Source organism: Typopeltis vanoorti, chromosome 12, assembly GCF_054136105.1.
Source record: "Typopeltis vanoorti isolate ZY-2024b chromosome 12, IOZ_Tvanoo_1.0, whole genome shotgun sequence".
NCBI classification, from domain to species: domain Eukaryota; kingdom Metazoa; phylum Arthropoda; class Arachnida; order Uropygi; family Thelyphonidae; genus Typopeltis; species Typopeltis vanoorti.
In genome coordinates this window covers 120222558-120244321 of record NC_143560.1, presented here as the reverse complement: position 1 = coordinate 120244321, position 21764 = coordinate 120222558, and the positions used below count along the sequence as shown (strand labels likewise).

The following is a 21764-nucleotide window of genomic DNA, read 5'->3' as shown; positions in this document are numbered from 1 at the left end:
AGGGCCCTCCACTCCAAATGTGAGAGCAGTATTCAATAGCTGGCAGATTTGTATAAGGTTAACAGCTGTTCAGAGGTGAAGTAACATCTTGAGTGAAAGAGAAACCCTAGTTTTTTAGAAGCTGAGGAGGTAATGGATGTGATCTGTTTATCCCAGGAGAGGCTTAATGTCAGGATAATTCCAAGAAACGAAATCTCATCTGGTCTGGAAATTTGAGTGTTGTCGAAGGTAATACTGGGAGAAAATGGTTCTTTTTTTGTGAGAAATAAGACAGAACTGGGTTTTGCTAGTATTGAAATTGACGAGGTTATTGGAACCCTATTGGAGGATGGCTTGGAAATCAGAATTGAGGACAGTAGCGGTTGATGTTCTATAGGTTGGGGTGATTTGTATAGAGTAAGGGTTATCAAATCAAAGAGAGGAGTGCAATGAGCTATCATCTGCAAAACTGTGTATTGGTTGGAGGTCAACTGAAGTAGGTCATTAATATATAGAAGGAAGAGGGTTGGTGAGAGAACAGAATTTTGTGGAACCCTGGAATTAGTTGAATGGTGAGAGGCTAAGGAACCATCCACCATCATATGTGCATCCAGACAAAAAGCTTGCAATCCAACTGCAAAAGTCCTGGGATAGACCAAATGATGGTACTTTGTTTAATAAGTCTTTGTGGCAGACCCAGTCAAAAGCTTTGAAAATATCAAGTGCAACCACTTGAGATTCACCAAACTTCTCTCCATGGTATTTGTGCAAAGATGAGTGATATATGTGAATAGATCTCCTGTGGATCAACAGTGATGGAATCCATACTGGTAGTCATTTATTGGCTGGGTGCCTTCAAGATAGTGCAGGAGTTGAGAATTTATGATACTTTAGACAGGACTGAGGTGAGCAAGATAGGGTGGTAGTTTGATGGCAGTGATTTGTCACACTTCTTGGGAATAGGTTGAACATAGGCCAGTTTTTAGGCTGTGGAATAGATACCAGTGGAGTAAGAGAGTATATACAGGCAACATAGATTAGAAGTCAGTTCTGGTGCACAAAACTTCATGACAATTGGAGGAATGCCATCAAGTCTAGGAGACTTTTTTGTGTTTAATTTGGACAAAATTTTCTTATCTCTTTCTAGCAAAAGTAGCCCGACCATATGTCAAGATTTGACCAGGACAGGTCTGGTTTGAAGGTCCTGTCTCGGTGTCCCAGCGAATTTGTGAATTGTCCTGGAAAAACAATATTACATGCTATTACTATTTCTATTGCACATTATCATGAGTGGCAGGGAAGTAAAAATAGAAAAACAAATAAGTTTATAAAAACAATGATGCTGTACTAAACTCTAGCCTATGTGCAATCAATGTGCATCAAGGCCACTTCGATTGTGGCTAGACCACTACTAACTATGAAATTATGTGCTTGCAGAATCTATACAGTCATGCAAATCACATGTTCATGATATAGCATCGTGCATATTTACAACTATTTGTCCATTCTAGTAGTGATTCAAGTGCTATTCATGACATGAACTTGACGTGTACCGAGAGCATTTTTGTTGTTTTCTTTGTTCCTATCCCTGTTATGGCTAAAAGGAATTGTAAGTTCACTGATGAACTACAAAAGGGCTTTCCTTTTCTTAAGAGATATTGTGATGAAGTTGATCGGGTGTGATGCAATCATTGTGCCTCAGTTTTTCTCTGTAGCCCATGGCTGGCAGTCAGACATTAACAAACCAGCTTTGTGCAAAGCATAAAGCTGGTTTGTTAACGGTGGCAGGTTGTTCTTCATTATCTACGTATTTGCATTTCAAAAACAGTGATCCTGCAAAAAAGGACCTAGTAATTGAAGCTAAAGAAGCAACATTTGCATTCCATTCCGTTTCACATGATGCAAGTTTCAGAATCTCTGATTGTTCTTCTAAACTGATTTTGAAACTTTTTGAACCAAAATTTGCACTTGTCAGAACAAACTGTGAGACTGTCTTGAATGAGGACTTAGAGAAATGTAATTTTGTCACAATTACAACAGACACATCAAACAGGTACTTCATGCCTGAATATGGAATAAAGGTTAAACTTCTGGATGTTGAAACACTCCCTTAAAAAAAAAAAAAAAAAAAAAAAATAGGAGGCAAACAGAAGAAAACTTGACTTGTGAAGAAAAGTGGATTGGATTGTTCTCCCATTTCAAGAGCCAAAAGCTAAATTTGTGTAACCTCTCTCGTGCAATAGAATAGATATTCTGCTTTCTTGGTACTTCTGCCCCAGTCAAAAGAATATTTTCAGTGATGAACAATGTGTGGTCAGAAGAAAAAAGTAGAATATCGGAATCAACTGTTAAAAGTTTGTGCTATTGTAAAATTAATATTTAACTCACTTGCACACAGTTCTACGACAAAATAAAAAACAACACACAATTTTTAAAGAAGGTTCACTCAAGTGATAAATATGAGGGTATACAATAGCTCAGAAGGAATAAAGACAGTGGATAAAAAATATTATGAACATTGTTTAAAATAATCATTAATCTCATCAACATTCATAGACTAAAAACTGTTTTTAAAGTTTAACAGTTTTATTCCAAAAAACAATGGCATGTGAACAAAATACACTTTTAAAACATACATAATTAATAAAATACTTTTAATTTTTTTTAAGTTAACAGTAAACCTATTTTGTTTGCTTTTCTTGGAAGAACTGTGCTTAAATGTACAATTATTTTGATGCCAAATAAACAATTTAAAGTTAAAATTAATATATTTGTCATACCAGTTATTGTCTTGAATAGAAGCGTCCCGGTTTGGGAAAGTCAAAATATGGTCAGCTTAAGCAAAAGGAAATAGGGAGTATTGTAAATTGAGCATCTGGAATGTTTTTTTGGGGTGGGTGGGGGGGAGTCATTTATGATAGTCAGTTATGTTTGCATTGGAGACAAAGTGTGAAGCCAGGAGATTGACTTTTTCTGTGGGTGATGATGCAGTAGAGCCATCTAGGTATGATAGGGGTGGGAATAGTGTTGAGCAAAAGTTGCAACAAATTGCTTTGACAAGAGATCAAATGCTCAGGGCTGTTGGGCAGCAGACAGGCTGTAAGTTTCCTGGTTTTTGCTCTTTCAAACTGTTTTAGAAGCATTGATAGTTTTCTTGCAGCTATTTTTGGCTTGGGTATAAGCATTAAAGGAAGATGGAGTTCTTGATGTAAGTTGTGGTATGCTTGATTTTTTATTTGTACTGCCTTGGCACATCTTTTGGAGAACCAGGGCTTAGTTAGGGGAAGGCAGTTCGAAGTAGTGTTGGGAATGTATGTTTCTATGCCAGTAAGGATTACTTCAGTGATATGTTCAGTGCATGTTTGAGTTCGAAGGCCGGAAACAATAGTCGAACCATGGGAATGAGTCAAAGAAGTCATGGAGGCTGTCCCACGTGGCACTGTTATAATGCCAAACATACTGTTGTATGGGAGTGGCTGTGTAAGCGTTATTACATGGGATGAGGAGACAAGCACTAGATTGTGGTTGGAATTACTTAGAGCCCACATATTCACTGTATTTGGAAGGATTTGTGGTGAGGAAGAGATCTGGAGTGGTTAGGGTTATCTGGTATTCTGGTTGGCATGTGAACAATTTGTGTAAGGTCATTAGTGATGGCAAAAGTTTCAGCATATCTGCCTGCTAGATTTGTACAACTGAGGAGAAAAGCCTGTTGGTGTTGTGGACATTAAAATCTCCTAGGAGGATGATTTTGCTGTTAGAGAAGTTTGACTGGAGAAAATCAGTGTTTAATGAGAGGCAATAGCTGAGTGGTTGGTGGCATTAGTGGAGCGATAGAGACAGGAAATGAATTTGACTGAGTGAGGAAGGGAGATTTTCAACCAAAGAAGGTCCAAGTTGGGCAATTCTAGGTTGGGTTCTAGGTTAATGAACAAACACAAATCATTCACTTGCCCACCAAAATAACAGATAATCCTCATCATTCTCCCAACATCCCCAACCTTTTTCTTCACTAGCTCTCCCTCCAACTACTGGTTAACTCTCCTTTTGATATTTGAGCCATAACTCTGTGCATGTATCTTTTTCTACAGGTGGACTTTCTCTTCTCCACTCTCAGTTTTGTATCCTGTTCTACTACAACACAGTGCAGTTTGGTTGATCTTCAGAATTTCTGTGCCTCAATTATCTGATTATTGTATCTGCTTTCCTGATCCAGGTATCTGCTCTAACCAAAGACCTGAAATTATTCATCATCATCATCATCAAATTCCTGCCATGTACCCTCAAGGGGTGTACGGGTTATGATAGTACTACATGAAAAAAATTACATCATTATTAATTTCCTATCTACAATTTTCCTCCAAATTAGTCTGTTACTTGTCAAGACTCCAACATTATCAGATCTTATTATTTCTATCGTCTAAAGCACTTTGTACCATCTATATCAATCCACCTATATCTTGGTCTTCCTCTGGATCGTTTTGCTGCCAACCTGGCAGAGAACACTTGTTTTGCTAATCTTTCCTCGCCCATTCTGTTTAAGTGACCATACCACCTGAGATTAGCTCTGCTAACACATTCCTGGATGCTGACAATGTCAAGTTCTTTCCTAATATCCTCGTTTTTAATATGATATTGCCATTGATGCCATCGGTTCATGCCTATAATCTTTCTCAGGACTCTCATATCTGTGGTCTCATATCTGAAATTATTCTTGCTCGAATAATAGCCTTTAATTCCTTACTTCTAGAAAGAAAGGAAATCTGGTCACTGGGTTTCTTGAAGATGTAGAATATGTGAGTGATCATGATACTGACTATTCTATGGAATTCCTACAAGGACAGTGAAGATTTGTGGGTGATAGAAATTGGTTGATAGGTAGAAAAGGGGTAATTTGATGTAAGTTTCTAAAAGGGCTTTTTAACCGACACAGAGGAAATTAAGTACATGATTAGTGTGTGGGAGAGAACAAGTGGTCATTTCTAGAATTTAAGTAACAGTGTGGTTAGCAAGGACATGATGATGAGATATATTTTCTTGGAGAGTAAAGGTGAATGAATGGAATAGGTTGACAGTTAATTGAGTGCCTTGTCAGTGAATCAGGTCAAAAAGATGTATTACAGGTGTTGTGTGAGTGAGTTTTGCAGTGAGCTCTTGAACCATATGGAAATGCCTACATAATAATAATAAAATCTGTGATTCCTGCTCAAGCACTTCTGTTAGAAGTGTGTCAAAGCAATCCAAGGGGAAAAATTTTATAGTTGTTCTAGGCTGTGATGTAATTATTCAGATTACATGAAGAAAAAAAAAACATCACCAGATCCAATACAAGCTTTGAAAGCCAGTTTTGTGTGAACTCTTGTCCACATTTCTCTCTCTCTCTCTTTCTCACACACACACAATCCTGTTGGTATAATGATAACATCACTTAAAGATAAGGAAGATTATTTGCATCAGTGTTTTCCTCCATTTCTTTATAGATCACCAAGGCAAATCTCCAATGATATCAGACTGCATCCTCTGATTTTTTACTAAAAGGAATCAGAAAATTACTTAATAAGCTTTTATCCAAGCTGTTTTCCTAAATTAAGAAGAAAAAGAGAGAGAGAAACATAGTTGTATGTAAAAAGTTGTAAAATGTTGTGCAATGTTGTAAAAAGTCATTAACAGCCAGCCACTTTGCTACTTGGATACCCACTACCTATCAAGACACAATCTTGGATGGAATTAGAAAGGAAGGAAATCTGGTCACTGGGTTTCTTGGAGATGTAGAATATGTGAGTGATCATAATACTGATTGTTCTATGGAATTCTTACAAGGACAGTGAAGATTTGTGGTCACTCTTGATATTTTCAAAACATTTGATAGTCTTGCATTGTAGCCTTCTTGCCAGGCTGCCATCTTATAGTCTCCCTCATGATTGAACTGCTAGCTGTCTGGTCATTCCTTGCACGTTGTCATGTTCTATAGTTTCCTCTCATTAGATTTTTTTTTGTATCAATTGCTGAAATGCCTCAGTGCTTTCTTTCTTTTTTCATCCTATATATCAATGACCTTCTCTCAGTAACTTTAAATCCTATTCATAGGTTTTCTGATAACAGTATACTCCATTTCTCTTTTTTCATTTGATAAATCATTTAATATTGAAATAATTTAAGATTTCAAGGTATCCCATAACCAATGTTTCAACACTCATCGCCACACCATTCTCAAATGTGGGGTGAAAATAATCTTTTGAATTTCAGTGCTATCAAAGTACAATCCGGTCTTATTTCTCAGAAGAAAGATCCTCTTCACTCTTCTTCAAAAGTGAGGGAGAGTGAAGAAGGATATAATATTATGATCCAACGAAGGTCGGTTTTATTTTCTAGCACAAACATAGCCCTTTTACCCCCCCAAACATTGCTTATCATTGCGCAACTCCTAATGCTATATCCCAAATCAGGAATGTTAGAATATTGTTCTTTTACATTTGGGGTGATGTACCCAAAACCTCCCATAGAATTCTTAATTGTATACAGAGAGGACAGTCCACTTAATACATGATCCCTCTTTCTCTCTCTCACTGACTTTGACATCTAGTAATTTTTCTTATAGATGTGCTCTTTCTGCATTGTCTTTTTTTATGGGTATTTCCATGAGCTGCTACACTGAGCATGCTGCCACCACTACCACTATTTGCCTGCTGTCTAGTTATCTTCTATGTACATTTCAACTTAAAAATGTCAAACCAACTTCTCATCTTACTGCATTCCTTCTACTTCTGTTCTTTGAATTCTATTCATTGATTTCTCCAATGAATACAATCCCTAGCTTTCAAGAAATATGTTATCAGATTTGTTCTGTCTGACTTCTTGCGTACACATGGCACTTCTGCATTATAGGTCTTATGACTTCTACAGTAATTTCTCCTCCTGTTGTCCAAAGTTGCTAGTCTTCTCTCATATCATAATTTCTCCAACCTTATTATACTGATCATTTTTCTTCCTTGAACACTATATTCCTCATCCGACTATCCTTCACCTCTCTCTTTCTGCCATACCCATTATTTTTTCCCCTCTATAATCCATATCTATTTCATCCCAAATCTGTTCATCCCAAACCCTTTCACTGGTGAAAAGATAAACAGATTTGTAGTTTTCCACTACTAGTAAAAAATATTTCTTAACATGCACTATTGATTTCACTTCTTTCAAGTTATGCCAACTATGGTCTTTATCCCTAACTGACTACCAGTCTTATCATAATTGCCTAATCACATTATAATTTCACTTAAATTTTCTCCTCACTGCATATCTGTTCATTCCCTGACACTTATTCCTGTTTTTTCTAGTATTTTTATTTGGAAAAACAATGCATTGCTAAATCCCTCCATTGCTCTTGCCAGTTTCCACTGTTCTCTGATATACAGACAAACCTCTCATCATCCAGAACTGTTGCCTCCCCTTTGCAAGGCTTTCTTTCCTTACTACATTCAGATAAAAATTTCAACAAATTTTTATCATGCATGATTATTATTATACAGTATCTCCATGGAGCCCAAAGACTCATTGTGGAAGACCTACAGTAATGTTTATGCACACAATACTTATAACTAATTCTAGCAATTTATTCCACTCGTTGACCACTCTCCGGACAAAAAATCTAGTTTGCATATCTTTACTAACCATGCTCTTACACAACTTCCATGGATGATCTCTAGCTGTTTGACTATTTGTCATATATTGAAAACTTTCCTTTGCATCAATTTTATAAAAACTGCTTTAATATCTTAAGTTTCTATCATGGCCCTCTTTTCTGCCTATCAACTAAACTTTATAACCCACACACCCTCAACTTAACCTCATAAGGAGCATTCCACAGACCTGTCACCAGAGTAGTCACTTAACCTCTGAATCTTCTCTACCACCTCCCGATCCTCAAGAAACCAGGGTAACCAAATCTGTTCAGTAGTCAAGATGTGGCTGAATCTTAGTCTTATAAAGAGTAATAATAACCTGCCTGTCTTTACTTGTTAGCATATTTTTCAACATCCAGGTAATCCTTTAAGCTATTTTACCAACTTTTGCAATATGCCCTCTGAACTTCAACTCTCTGTCTACCATTATGTGCAAGTCCCTAGCCTCATCAGTATTATACACAGTATGCAATCTTTTTAACTTGAACTGCATAACCTTACATTTTGCAGCATTAAATTGATAATTATTAACCTTCAAGATGTTTGTCCTATGGCTTGCATGTCCTATAGGTTTCTTGCACTATGATGGATACCAAACAGTAGTTTTGCTACTGTCACTTCACTCCTTACATTTTGCAGCATTAAATTGATAATCATTATCCTTCAAGATATCCTGCAAGACGATTTAAATAAATCATGTTGCAAGATATCTGCATCAACTATTGCCCATCCAGTTTTGTATCATCAGCAGTCAACTGAATGGCCCATCTTAAATATCATTGATATAGAAATTAAAGAGTAGTGGTCCCAGTACAGAACCCTGAGGTACTCCACTAGTCACTCTCATTCTCCTAGATCCCACTCAACCAAAATAATTGAGAATTTAGCTGCAAATAATTCTGCTGTTGCTAACTCTGCCAGGTCATTCCTGAAGGGAGTCAAAGAATAGCAGCATGCAGGAGGAACTGTCGAGATCAGATATTGCATGGAGTCTAGGCAAAAATGTGTAGGAGTTATGTGCAAAAGTTCCTTGCCTCTGCTGCATGTCCTATAAGTTTCTTGCACTAACTCAACTATGATGGATACCAAACAGTAGTTTCACTACTGTCACTTCACTCCTTACATTTTGCAGCATTAAATTGATAATCATTATCCTTTGCTTACAATGCCAATTTATTTAAATCATCATCATACAGGATATCTACATCACCTTTATCAATCATTGCCCTCCCCAGTTTTGCATCATCAACAAACAACTGAATATCCTCCTTTAAATGTTAAAAAAAACAAAAACTTCAACGTCCAGGACAGGACATGAACCTTCATTCTTCTGATGATGAGTTCATAGCTTTGTATTATTATCAAAAAATCCCTGTCCTTCCATTAGCATGAAATAAGGAACTTGGATTCATCACTCTATGACTTTCAGCAGTGTATGTTACTGGTGTTCTTTCATCTACTTTAACTAATAGCTGCTTGTCCTTATTGGATAGGCATGGTGTCCTTAGTTACTATTGTTATACCTTCATTAAAAACAGTGTCTGGTGCCTAGTACATTCAGATACATTCCCTCACAATGGATGGTTATACCAGACAGCCACACCACTGCCCACTTTTTAGCACATCTAATAAACTAAGAGACACTGCTGCACTTGTCCATCCTAGCAGGATAGCTTTTTGACTTGGAAATATATTGTTTTCAGAAAGCAGTTTACTGCCTATTTACAGCTACTGCTTTCAGTATGCCATTTGTTAAATACTGCTAGATTTTAAATAAGTCATATAGAATTAGCTACTGGTTGTCTGTTAGACTGAAGATGGCCACTGACTTGTTTCTTTATAAGTACCCTAAAAAAATATATGTACATCTTTTGTTCATTTTTCAGTCCAATCTCTTGCTCTTACTATCAATAACCCCCATTCAAAGTCACTCAGGTCATGACTGTTATCCATAATCTCACATACTAAGGACTATTAGAGTTCTTTGCTGCATGTAGATGTACCCATATTTGGTTTTCTTCAGGGTAAGTATCCATTTTCTGTTGCATCTCTTTTCTTATAAACAGATGGCACTCTTCAAAATCATGTTTAACACATTATAGAAACCCGGAACCACCTATAAGCAGATCAACAGGGCGCTGTACTCGTGTGACTGGCATTTTCACTAGGCTTTCTTACTTGTATGGCATGCCCCTATTCCTTCATTAATTCCTTTATTTTCAACCATAAAAGACATAAATAAATACAGCAACAGTGTGGATCAGAAAAACATTCTCATAAAAAATTATACAAAAGAAAACATTAAAAAAGCAACAAAAACGACATATCCATACAAAGTAAAAATAAAATGAATAAACTTCCACATTCACTTCATAATGTTTTAGCACTCTAACTGTACACACAACCTATAGACATCTAAATACAACTTGTTTTTCTAACAGAATCTCAGCCATCAACATCAGTTATTGAACTATGCTCTGCACAATTCACAAGAAGGAGGGAAAACTTCATATCCATCAAATCATCATCCCATATCAGAGAATGATAAATTTAGAATTCCCTCTTTTTTTGTTCTGCTAACTCAGAATTTCCTTGTATTATTCTTTTGCATTCATTTGAGTGAGAAATTCTCTCCAACTTCTGATCTCTGAGGCTTGACTTTCTGCAGTTGAATATGATAGCATAGTCATCTTCCATGGGGACTTTAGTATCCACAGTTTATATTGCCTTTCCTTCTTTCTCCACTATCACTGATCAGACTAGAAGAAATTAAGTACTTTCTACTAGCATTTTTCACACATTGTCTATCTACTCACCAGAAAACCAGATGATCCTTACCATCTTCATAATACTCTTGACCTTTGCCTGATCTCTAAATATAGTGCAGATGTCAGTTTTTCTCTTGGTAAACTCATCTAAATTAAATTTTTTATGGTATGCATGCTTCCATTTCCCTGCTGTTCTAAGTTTCATGTTGTTTGGCACTACAGTGATTCTAAATGGAATAATCTCCATGATGTCTTCTCTTCCTTTCCATGGTCTGATTATTTTGTTCAGATCCAAATACCTGTTACTGAATTAGTTGAAATCCATTTTGTTAGATTGTAGGCCTTTATCTCCCATCTCATTCAAAACTGCAATCACTCACCAATTCTTGATTCTTTAACCAGTGTGTTAAATTGAAACAAAGAATTCTGTTCTTGGACTGTTTTTCTATCTAATGAGTATATTGCAAGTGATTTGAAGGGGAAATATTCAGTGATTTTTAATTATCCAAAGCTAGGAAGAATTATTATGGAGTAATGCTGATGTTATGTTTCAACAAAAATTTGAATATGCTGTATATAGTAAGTGAGATCATAGTTCATTGATGTTAAGTACAGGTTTACTCTTTGGAGTGCAAAGATAGAGTCCTGTGTATTTTTCATACAGTTGCATATTTTCATACATGGGTCTTGTTAAAAACTCATTTTGATATAAACATTTTAGCTTAAAATCAGTCATGACAACCTCTGCACCCTTTTTCATTCTCTTTAAGTTACCTTTCACTAAGTTTGGGTTATCTAACCTGGTTAGATAACCCAAACTGACATATTTTAAATGTGGGGTAAACCTCTCTTCTGAAACCATTTGCTATACATTCTTTGTATATAATGGGCATAAATTTAAAATCCCACATCTCATATCATTATTGTTAAATCCTAGTAGTGATTGACCACAAACTTTAGAGCAGGTAATTGATATGTCGATAGAGGGATGAGCGAGAAAACTAATGACAGATATTTTTAATATTTTTTTGTTTTAACTTTTTTTATGTTTTTAGAACTTTTTAACATTGCTGTTTAATTAATGATTTTCTTTAATTTTTCATTAATAACATTTATTGTAAAATTTTGATTTGTATTATAATTAAATAATTTATTCTATTTTTTATTATTTTATTATTATTATAATTATTAACCACCATGACAAACAAATTCACACAAATGGCCCCAAGTTCCTGGTGTCCCTTAAATGAGACAGGACTGCAAAGAATCTCTGGGCTCAAAATGGCTTCAGAAACCCTGTATGAAGCACCATCCAAGAAATGAAAAGACTTGAAATTGGGATTTTAGGAATGAGCGGAGTTAGGTGGCCAGGATTAGGTAAAACTCAAGTCGATGACATCACAATGTACCACTCTGGAAGTAATGAAAACAATCATCAAAATAGAGTTGGGATAATATTACACAAAGATGCCAATAAGTCACTGTTGACCTTCATCCGCTACTCAAACAGGATGATGTTATTAAAACTGAAAGGTCAACCACTAGATATAAATGTTGGAAGTTTTTTCACTTGGTTAGACTATAAATTATATATTTAGTTTAATCCTTTATCCAAGTGTAAGCAAGCAAAGTTTGCACCTGAAGAATCTTCAGGACTGGGGCAACTTGTGGCAAAGGTGGACTAACTTCTCATCACTTGCCTTAGTATCCAATAATGCAAAGCACGTCTCCTTGTGGACATGTATAATGCTATGCATTATGGGAAGGGTCACTAACCAGACTGGTTTCGACCTTTATTGAGATCTGTTCAGTGGGAGCCAGACCCATAATGGATAGCATTATACATGTCTGCAAAGCGATGTGCTTTGCATTATGGGATGCTAAGGCAAGGCAAGTGATGAGAAGTTAGTCCACCTTTGCCATGAGTTTCCCCAGTCCTGAAGATACTTCAGTAGCAAACTTTGCTTGCTTACAGTTAGATAAAGGATTAAACTAAATATATAATTTACTATGTTGTAATAGGTTTCACGGTATAAAAAGAACACAGATGGTTAAGAAAATAACTATTTATTAACTTAAAAGCTAATATTTCGCTGGTATTATATCCAGCATTTTCAGAGCACACAATACAAAGTTTGTTACAAAGGCCTTTGTAACAAACTTTGTGTTGTGTGCTCGGAAGATGCTGGATATAATACCAGCGAAATATTAGCTTTTAAGTTAATAAATAGTTATTTTCTTATAACCGGATTGTGATTGTCTTGCCTTTGTAACAAACTTTCTGTTGTGTGCTCTGAAGATTCTAATATTTCAGCGAAATATTAGCTTTTAAGTTAATAAATAGTTATTTTCTTAACCATCTGTGTTCTTTTTATACCGTGAAACCTATTACAACATGTCTGATGAACACATAAGCCTATCCACGCATATAATTTACTAGTATAAATCTTAAACAGGTCTATGTCCCTAACAGTGATACTGACAATAATGATACCAAGATAGAAGAATTTTATAATCAGTTAAAAGAGCTAATGAAAAATACAAAGAAACATGATATTAGCATCATCGTAGGTGATTTCAATGCTAAAGCTGGGAAAGTAGAAGTGGAAATATAGTTGGCAAACATGAGAAATGAGAGAGGAGACCAACTTATTCAGTTCTGCCAAGGAAAGGAACTAATAGTCACAGACTCATGGTTTAATCTACCACCCCAAAGGCTGTATACTTGGCCACAGGATAATAATTCCAATATAGTCAGAAACCAAATTGATTACTTGCTAGTTAATCAACTAGCAAGTAATCAATTAATCAAAGTAATCAAAGACTGAGCCAATACTTTTTGTCCTGATAGAGAAGTAAAAAAGAAAGATTGGATAACTGATGACATGGATCAACACAGACCATATAAAAAGGTTCAGAAAATTATTAAAGACAAGAGATCAAAATAGATGAATGAAAAATGTAAAGAAATAGAATTTCTACAGGAAAATCATGACAGTTTTAATCTACACAAAAAGCTGAAAGAGAACCCTGGTATTTAAGAAAAAAACAACTATTTATCCTTTGAAACAAAAAGGAAGAAAGATATAATTTCTCTCTTTATATCTGAAAAGGATGATAAAATACAAGAATGGATGAAATATGCAGAACTCTTTACTGATAACATACAAACTCCAGAAAATACTTGTGAACAGATGGAAGGCCTATGTATTTTAAGATCTGAGGTAGAATATGTGCTGAACTCAGCTAAAAATGGTTAAGCTTTATAGAATACCAGCAGAAATAGTCAAGTTATTAGAATGTGACAACATTACTATATTAGTAAAGCTATGTAATAAGATTGATGATACAGGCATCATTCAACACTGGTTACAGTCAACCTTCACGATGCTACCTAAAAAAGCAAATGCCAAAACTTGTAATAACTATAGAATGATCAGTCTAATGAGTCTTGTTCTCAAAATGTTTCTGAAAAGAATATCAAAATCTCAAAATGTTTCAAAAAAGAATATACAGAAAATGTGAAGATACCATCAGTGATACTCAATTCAGCTTGAAGTGGTTTGGGAATGATAGAGGCTCTTTTCTGTTTTCAAATCTTATTTTCCAAAAAATGTAGTGACCAAAACAAGGAAGTATTCATTTGTTTCATAAACTTTAAGAAAGCATTTGACAACAAAGTCCAACATACTAAAATGATGAAATTATTAAAAAGAATTGGATTAGATGGTAAAGACATTAGGCTCATTGAAAACTTATATTGGAACCTAAAGGTATCTGTTCAAGTTGATGACATTATTACAGACTCCATTAACATCAAAAGAGGAGTAAGGATGCATGCTGTCACCTTTCCTTTTTAGCATATACTCAGAAGTTATATTGCAAAAAATCTTAAAAGAAAGAGAGGAAGGGATTAATGTAAATGGTGAAATCATCAATACCATCTGATATGCTGATGAACACAGCTCACCTGTCTGACAATATTCAGGATCTTCATGAACTAGTGAATGAAGAGAGTGAAAAGATGGGGTTAAGAATAAATATCACTAAAATTAAATCCATAGTCATAAGCAAGAAACCCATTCTTAATTTAGCATTTATTGAAATTGGAAACAAAGAGAAAGAGTGAGAAAATTAAATATCCCAGATGCTGATAAAATAAAGAATGCAACCCAGAAATAGAAATAAAAGTTAGAATTGAAATGGCAAGAAAAAATTTCTCCTGATGTAATCAACACTGTGTAACTGCAGTTTAAATTTAGTGCTTAAAGTATGCATAGTTAAATGCTATGTATGGTCTGTACTGCTGTACAGTGCAGAAACTTGAACCTTGAAGACAACATTGATAAAAAAAAAACTTGAAGTCTTTAAGGTGTAGTTATGCAGACGAATGTTAAAAATTCAATGGACCTCAAAAACATCCAATCAAGAAGCACTGGAACAAATGGGGAAATCACTTGAAATTTTAGATACCATAAAAAGAAGAAAAACTGCATATCTTGGTCACCTACTTCATAATGAAAAATATAATATACTTCAATTGATTATAAAAGTCTTTTCATTTATGTTCCATAAATGGAAGAAAAGGACAAGGAAGCCAAAGATGATCTTGGCTGGCAGACATTAGACAATGGACTGGCATGAGCTTTGAGGGACTGTTCAGAGTGGCTGAGGATAGAAATTTGTCAAGATGGTCGACGACCTCCAATAGGAGATGGCACTCAAAGAAGATTATTATTTTATTATATTATATTATTATTATTATTTTATTTTAACTTATGGATCTGAGACCTGGGTTAGAAGTAAAACACTTGACCAAAGACTAGAGACTGCAGATATGAGAGTTCTGAGAATGATTAGGGGTGTGATCAGATGGCATCAATGGCAATATCATATTAAAAACGAGGATATTAGGAAAGAACTTGACATTGTCATCATCCAGGAATGCTTTAGCAGAGCTAATCTCAGGTGGTATGGTCAATTAAACAGAATGGGCGAGGAAAGATTATCAAAACAAGTGTTCTCAGCCAGGTTAGCAGGAAAATGATCCAGAGGAAGACAAAGAAATAGGTGGATTGATATGGTAAAAAGTGCCTTAGACGATAGAAATACAAGATCTGATAATATTGGAGTCTTGACAAGTAACAGACTGATTTGGAAGAAAATTGTAGGTAGGAAGTTAGTAATGATGTAAGTTTTACATGTAGTACTGTCACATCCTGTACACCCCTTGAGGGTAAATGTCAGGAATTTGATGATGGTGATGATTTTATTATATTTTATTATTATTATTAAATTTAATTAATTATTTTTGCTATCTCTTTCATTGTAATCAATTGTTTGCTCTGATTTCTTGTGGATGGAGGATATTACCTGAATTCTTTCCATCTTAGATGTCACTAAACCCCAGTGAATCATTCTCATCTTTAATAATAAACCATAGTAATGAAGATCTTGATGTGATGGAATGGAGGAGGAGGAATTCACAGAGTTTGTTTAATATTTAAAAGCAGATATTGTTAGCAAATAAGTGAAGTGCATTACATGTTTCCAAACTGAAATTTAAAGTTCTTAAATTTTGCCTTGCTTGCTTTAAAATCTTTCAAAAATAAAAGTATTTAAAAGATTTCACAGCTTTTATCTTATTTATGCAACTTTTTTTTAGTGCTTGCAGATATGGGAGAATATTTTGACTGTCATTGCAGGTGATATAATTGGAAAGGGATCTTTGCAATTGCTGCTACTACTTAATGCTGATAAGGATACCACATTCCTGTTTAATTCCTACTTAATAACTGACTGTACTACTCTCTATTATCCTGTAAGTAACAACAGCTTTTTTTTTATCATTTTACATGTAATTGTGTTGTTTTAGATTTAAATATGGGTTTCTAGGGACATAAATAGTAGAATAGGAAAATAAATTCACACTTTTTGCCACTTTTTAAGAATATCTGAAAACAGTAATGGCAGAGCCATTAGTAATAATAACAAATACTTGCTCTGGATCATTATTAAACGCCATGTTCCAGATTAGAAAGATGTGATTTAGCACATCTTTCTTTAATGTTTTTTTTGTGTGTGTGTGTGTTTCTTTCTCCTTTTCTTGCAGGCATAACAATTAATGATATTAGTATGTCTGTTAAAAATACAAAGGTAAAACAAAAGAATTGATAATTTTGGTGGGTGAGAGTGAAATAGCAAAAAAAGAAGAGTGAGTGAGTGTAAAGATAGTGAATCTCTTGCCAGTACAATAGAGACAAATCGAGAAGAAGGCCCGTGATTCTAAATGAGGCGTGGCTTAAGTTGTGCAGTTTTGAATGTCTGTTAAATGGACAAAATAACTTATATAAGGCTAATGGTTTGCATTTGAAATTGAGGAACTAGCACTTGTGTATGATGAGCATCATTGAGGCGAGTGGACATTTGAAAGATTTCACTTAAGGAGTAAAAACTATATTTTTATTTCCCTTATATTTTATTTTTCTAAGTATATTATTTATACTTACGTATAAATAAGTTTCCATTTCAACAGCCAACTATGTCACCCATGTTTTGAAAATATTGGTCATAGTTCATTTACATGAATATTATTATTAAGAGAGAGGCCTCCAGGGAGTTGGACTCATCAAGAGAGGCCACATACTCCATGCACCAGCTACCACACTTGTTCTTAAATTCATTCACACGCTGCTTGCGCACACAACATTCAATGGAAATCCATTCCATTCACACACTACTCTATGAGAGAAAAATCTAGATCTCATCCTCTATTTAGCGGCATTCATTCTCAGCTTCCAAGGATGCCCTTTCCCCAACCTCCATAAAAATAAAAAATTTCATCAACTGAAATCCTGTGTGATCCTTTCTGAAGTTTGTAAGTCTTAATCATATCACCCCTCTTTCTCCTGTTTGTTAGTGTTTGCAGTATACAAATTCTCAGTCTGTCTTCATAATCAGTATTCCACAATTCAGATATCATTTTTAACACTCTCTTTTGCATTCTCTCTCCAGTGTATCAGAATCATAATGGAAACCAGGAGACCAGACCTGTGCACAATAGTCCAAGTGAGGTCTTATCAAGGCCTTGTAAAGAGACAAAATGACTTTCTTATCTTTACATATCAAAGTTCGTTTCAGCATTGCAAATATCTTTTCAGTTGTATTTGCATTCTTTGCTACATGGCCCCTGAACTTCAACTTGCTATCTACTGACACTCCAAGATCCCTAGCCTGATCAGTTTTTTCTAGTATATCTCACCAATATAATATGACATTGGATATGTAATCATGCAAAAATGCATGACTTTACATTTACTGACATTGAACTGACATCCCTTTTCTCATGCCCACAATTCCAGCCTGTTCAAATCATTTTGCAAGTACTGCATATCAGCTGTATTCCTGATTACACTTACCCATCTTTGCATAATCAGCAAATAGCTGTGTGTCACCTGTCAAAACCTTCTCAATGTCATTAATGTACAGGTTGAATAGCAGTGGACCAAGGACTGATCCTCATGATACACCACTGATTACCTTAAATCTTGCAGACTAACATCACCCCCCCCCCCCCCCAGTATACCACTTTTTCATACCTCTCAGCCATCCTCTCATCCACACTAATATTTTATAATCCAAACACATATTCTCCAATTTATGTAATAGTCTTCCATGCTGTATTCTGTCAAAGACCTTAGCAAAATCTAAAAGTATCATTGTGTTTCCATTCCTCTTGTTTAGCTCATTGCTAACATTATTATAGAATGTGAGCAGGTTGCTAAAACAGGACCTTCCCTTAGTAAACGAATGCTGTTCATTGCAAAGTAGAGATTCTCTGTGAACCCATTTCTTAATGCGAGACCTAATCAACTTTTCCAAAATCTTCACCAAAACTCATGAGATATACTGATTGGTCGATAGTTGGATACATTAGTCTTTGCACCACCCTTGTGCAATAGGATTATTATACATTCTTTCCACTCATGTGGAATCTTCCTTGTTCTGAGACTCAAGTTATATAGCCTAGTTAAAGGAATAGCCAGTTCAGCTGAACACTCTTTTAGCACCCATGCTGATATCTTATCAGTCCCTGTTGCTGAATTCTTATTCAGTTTGTACTGCAGCTGTAATACCTCCTCCTCATATAACTGATTTTCTTTATCCAGTGAAGATGTAGCAGTGAACTCATAATAGCAAATTTCCAGAAGTATGAATAGCAGAGTCATATTAATAGAGTGGTATGAAATCACATTAGATTTTATATGGTTTCAGAGATAGGAATAAAACACATTCTCAGTGAGCTATCTTCAAAAAATTTTATGAGGGCATGATTATATACAATCACAGTATTTAGAATGATTAATGGGTAATATTCTTTTAAATCTAAAAAAAACATTACTCAACTTAGTTAACAGATTAACTTTTAATATACAAAATATAAACAGACTAATAGTAAATATTTTAAACATTCTTCATATTGCATTAACGTGATTAATGCAATATAATTTAAAAACTGGTACAATTTTTTTTTAATTGGAATAGAATAATCATTTTTCTAAAACACAGAAAAAATGAATGATGTTAAAAAGTGAAACACTGGCATTATCAATTTTTGAACCACCTCCATATTCAATATATATAGAATACTGCAGTGTGAAAAATATGGTTTTCATAAAAAAGAAGTATGTGGCTGATATGAGATATAATAGTCATATCACACTTTGGTAACCAACTGGCCACAGAACTAATTGCGGAAATTAACAATTTATATCGAGTCTTCAGAAACTGATTATTTGGATTACTAACAAATCACTGTATTTATATTCCTGGTACATGTTCTTAACAGAGATTTCAATATGTGACTTGCAGAATTATTATTATTACAGGCGACTCCAAGGAGTCCTTAGGCTCATCGAGGGAGGCCCTAAACATCATGTCCATCACAGCTATTCGACATTCACACAGTATCTATCCTACTTTGCCTTGAGCTCATTCACCGTCATAGCACCCACAACAGACTCTGGCAGCTTATTCCACTCATTCACCACTCTAAAAGTAAAAAACCAGCTCTAACACCCTTACTAACCACACTCTTGCCCAGCTTCCATGGATGCCCCTAGTCCTCCCACCACCAGTCCTGTTCTCAAAAATATCCTCTGAATTAATCCTATAGAAACCCTTTAGCAATTTGAATGTCTCAATCATATCTTCCCTTTTCTGCCTATCAACCAATTTCTGCAACCCACAAATCTTCAACCTGTTTTCATAAGGTTCATTCCATAGACATGATATCATCTTGGTCACTCGCCTCTGAATCCCCTCAACCCCCCCCCCCCTTCCCATTAAGAAGAAACCTAGGTGACCATATCTGGGCACAGTAATCGAGATGGGGTCTTATCAAGGTTCAATACAGAGGAACAATAACTTGCTTATCTCTGCTCTCTTCAGCATCCAAGATGATGAGCTGATTTAGCCGCTTTTGTGATGTGCCCCCTAAACTTCAACTCCCTATCCACCAACACTCCCAAGTCCCTGGCCTCATCAATCTCCTGGAGTACAGTTCCACCAATGTGATATACTGCTGCTAATCTTTTCACCCCAAAATGCATAAACTTACATTTTTACACATTAAATTGACATCCATTCTCCTTAGCCCATACCTCCAATCTATTCAAATCATCCTGCAAAATTTTTACATCTTCTGCATTCACTATTGCCCTACTCAACTTTACATCATCAGCAAACAAATGAACCATTCCTCTCAGATCCTTTCCTATATCGTTAATGAACAAATTAAACAGCAGGGTTCTGTTCTTGGACCACAGCAATCTCCTAAGCTTGTCATACTTGCCAGCACTGTAATTCCACATGTACCCTGTCTTAACCGAAAATTTCACACATTTATATACATAAGCTTCTTTTTTTTTTCTCCAACCAGAAAGTTATACTGTAGGAAATGTCTTTACTAGTAAAATACTTGTCATATAATGTTTTACTGATAATATACTTTATCTTAACATTGCCAGTAAAAATGTTTTTTCTGTGATTGTTCATTATTTTAAATAATGAACTTTTTAAATACGTATCAAGCTATTAAAAGGATACTACTATTCACTTTCTATACAGAGAGTGCCAGTCAGTGATGATGGACTTGAGAAAAAAGAATCTACAGTATTAGGCTTAAGAAAGAGAGTCATTGTAAGTAATAATTTTTTTCAAATATATTCATTTGTGTAATATTTCAAATAACATGATTTTAAGTGCAGTATATTTCAATCTAAGGAATATTTCAATTATGATCTTATCCTGTGGGGTTCAAATAATTATTGGGAAAAATATAACTACAATATAACTATGAAGTTCATTATAAATGTGGTATAGTATGCTTTATCACTTTATCACTAAAGTGATAAATATATTTTGTGAATATGTGAAACTTGAATTCTACTGATTGGCAAATTCATTAAGAAGCTCTTTTGAGAATGCTATGCATAAGAAGTTGATTAGGTGATGAACAAGACTAAGAGAAACAGATTCAGAAATTATGATTAAGAAAGTGTTGAAGAAGAACTGATATAAAGAATATGGTAATACAAGCAACAAGTGAAAATGCTTTGTACCCCTATCATTTCTTTCTTTATTTCTGCAAAAAGAATGCTTAATAGCAGAATAATGTGTTCTGTGTTGCAGGAGAAAACATAGAGAGAAAGGTTTACAATATGGAACTGAACAAATCATTGGCATCCTTGCTTCCAGTAATAATCAGCTCTATACAGGTCTTTGTATAATTATTACAGAATTGTGGTAGGCCACTATGGGCTGTCCATTCATGACTAATAGTCTTTCTTAGCTAAACTGACTCCATCTGTAGACTGTCCTGTTTCCACTGTGAGTAGTGCAACTGTAAATGCAAACCTTCCTTAGTTGGAGGAAATTCCATTTAGGCACCTGGGTAGTGGATGAATTCATTCAACAAAATACCACTGTTATATATATTGGGGGAATTGAAGTGACCATTACTCTGTTTGATCTTGAGATAGTCTCTTTCTGTTTCACCCCCCTTTCTCTCTTCCAAATTCAAAGTGTCACATGACCTCTCTGTCTTCTATTTTTCCTTTGCATGGCATTATTAATGATTCTTCTCTTTTGATCTAACCACCTGCTCCATTTGAATAACAACTAAATAACAGCTATTATTTAGTTGGTTCTGAATAATAGGTTAGTATTAGAATAGCTTAGGTTAATATTAAGTGGACCAGATTGAAGGCAGTTTCTGTTTATTCAACAGTTCTTCTTTCAGGCTCATCATAGCATCTGAAAATGCTTTCTGATTTAT

At 35.0% G+C, this 21764-nt stretch overlaps 1 protein-coding gene across 2 annotated transcripts in view; it reads left to right on the top strand.

Moving 5' to 3' along the window:
• The window catches only part of LOC150101180 (uncharacterized), a 97766-nt gene that overhangs the window by 8817 nt on the left and 67185 nt on the right, over positions 1 to 21764 (top strand). Inside the window, exons 2-3 of one of the 2 annotated variants that reach the window (XM_090401722.1) lie at positions 16092 to 16247; positions 20555 to 20626. In XM_090401722.1, the coding sequence (XP_090257848.1) occupies positions 16092 to 16247; positions 20555 to 20626 (228 nt within the window). The remainder of the gene's footprint in view (positions 1 to 16091; positions 16248 to 20554; positions 20627 to 21764) is intronic. The other variant, XM_090401723.1, reaches the window with a different exon arrangement.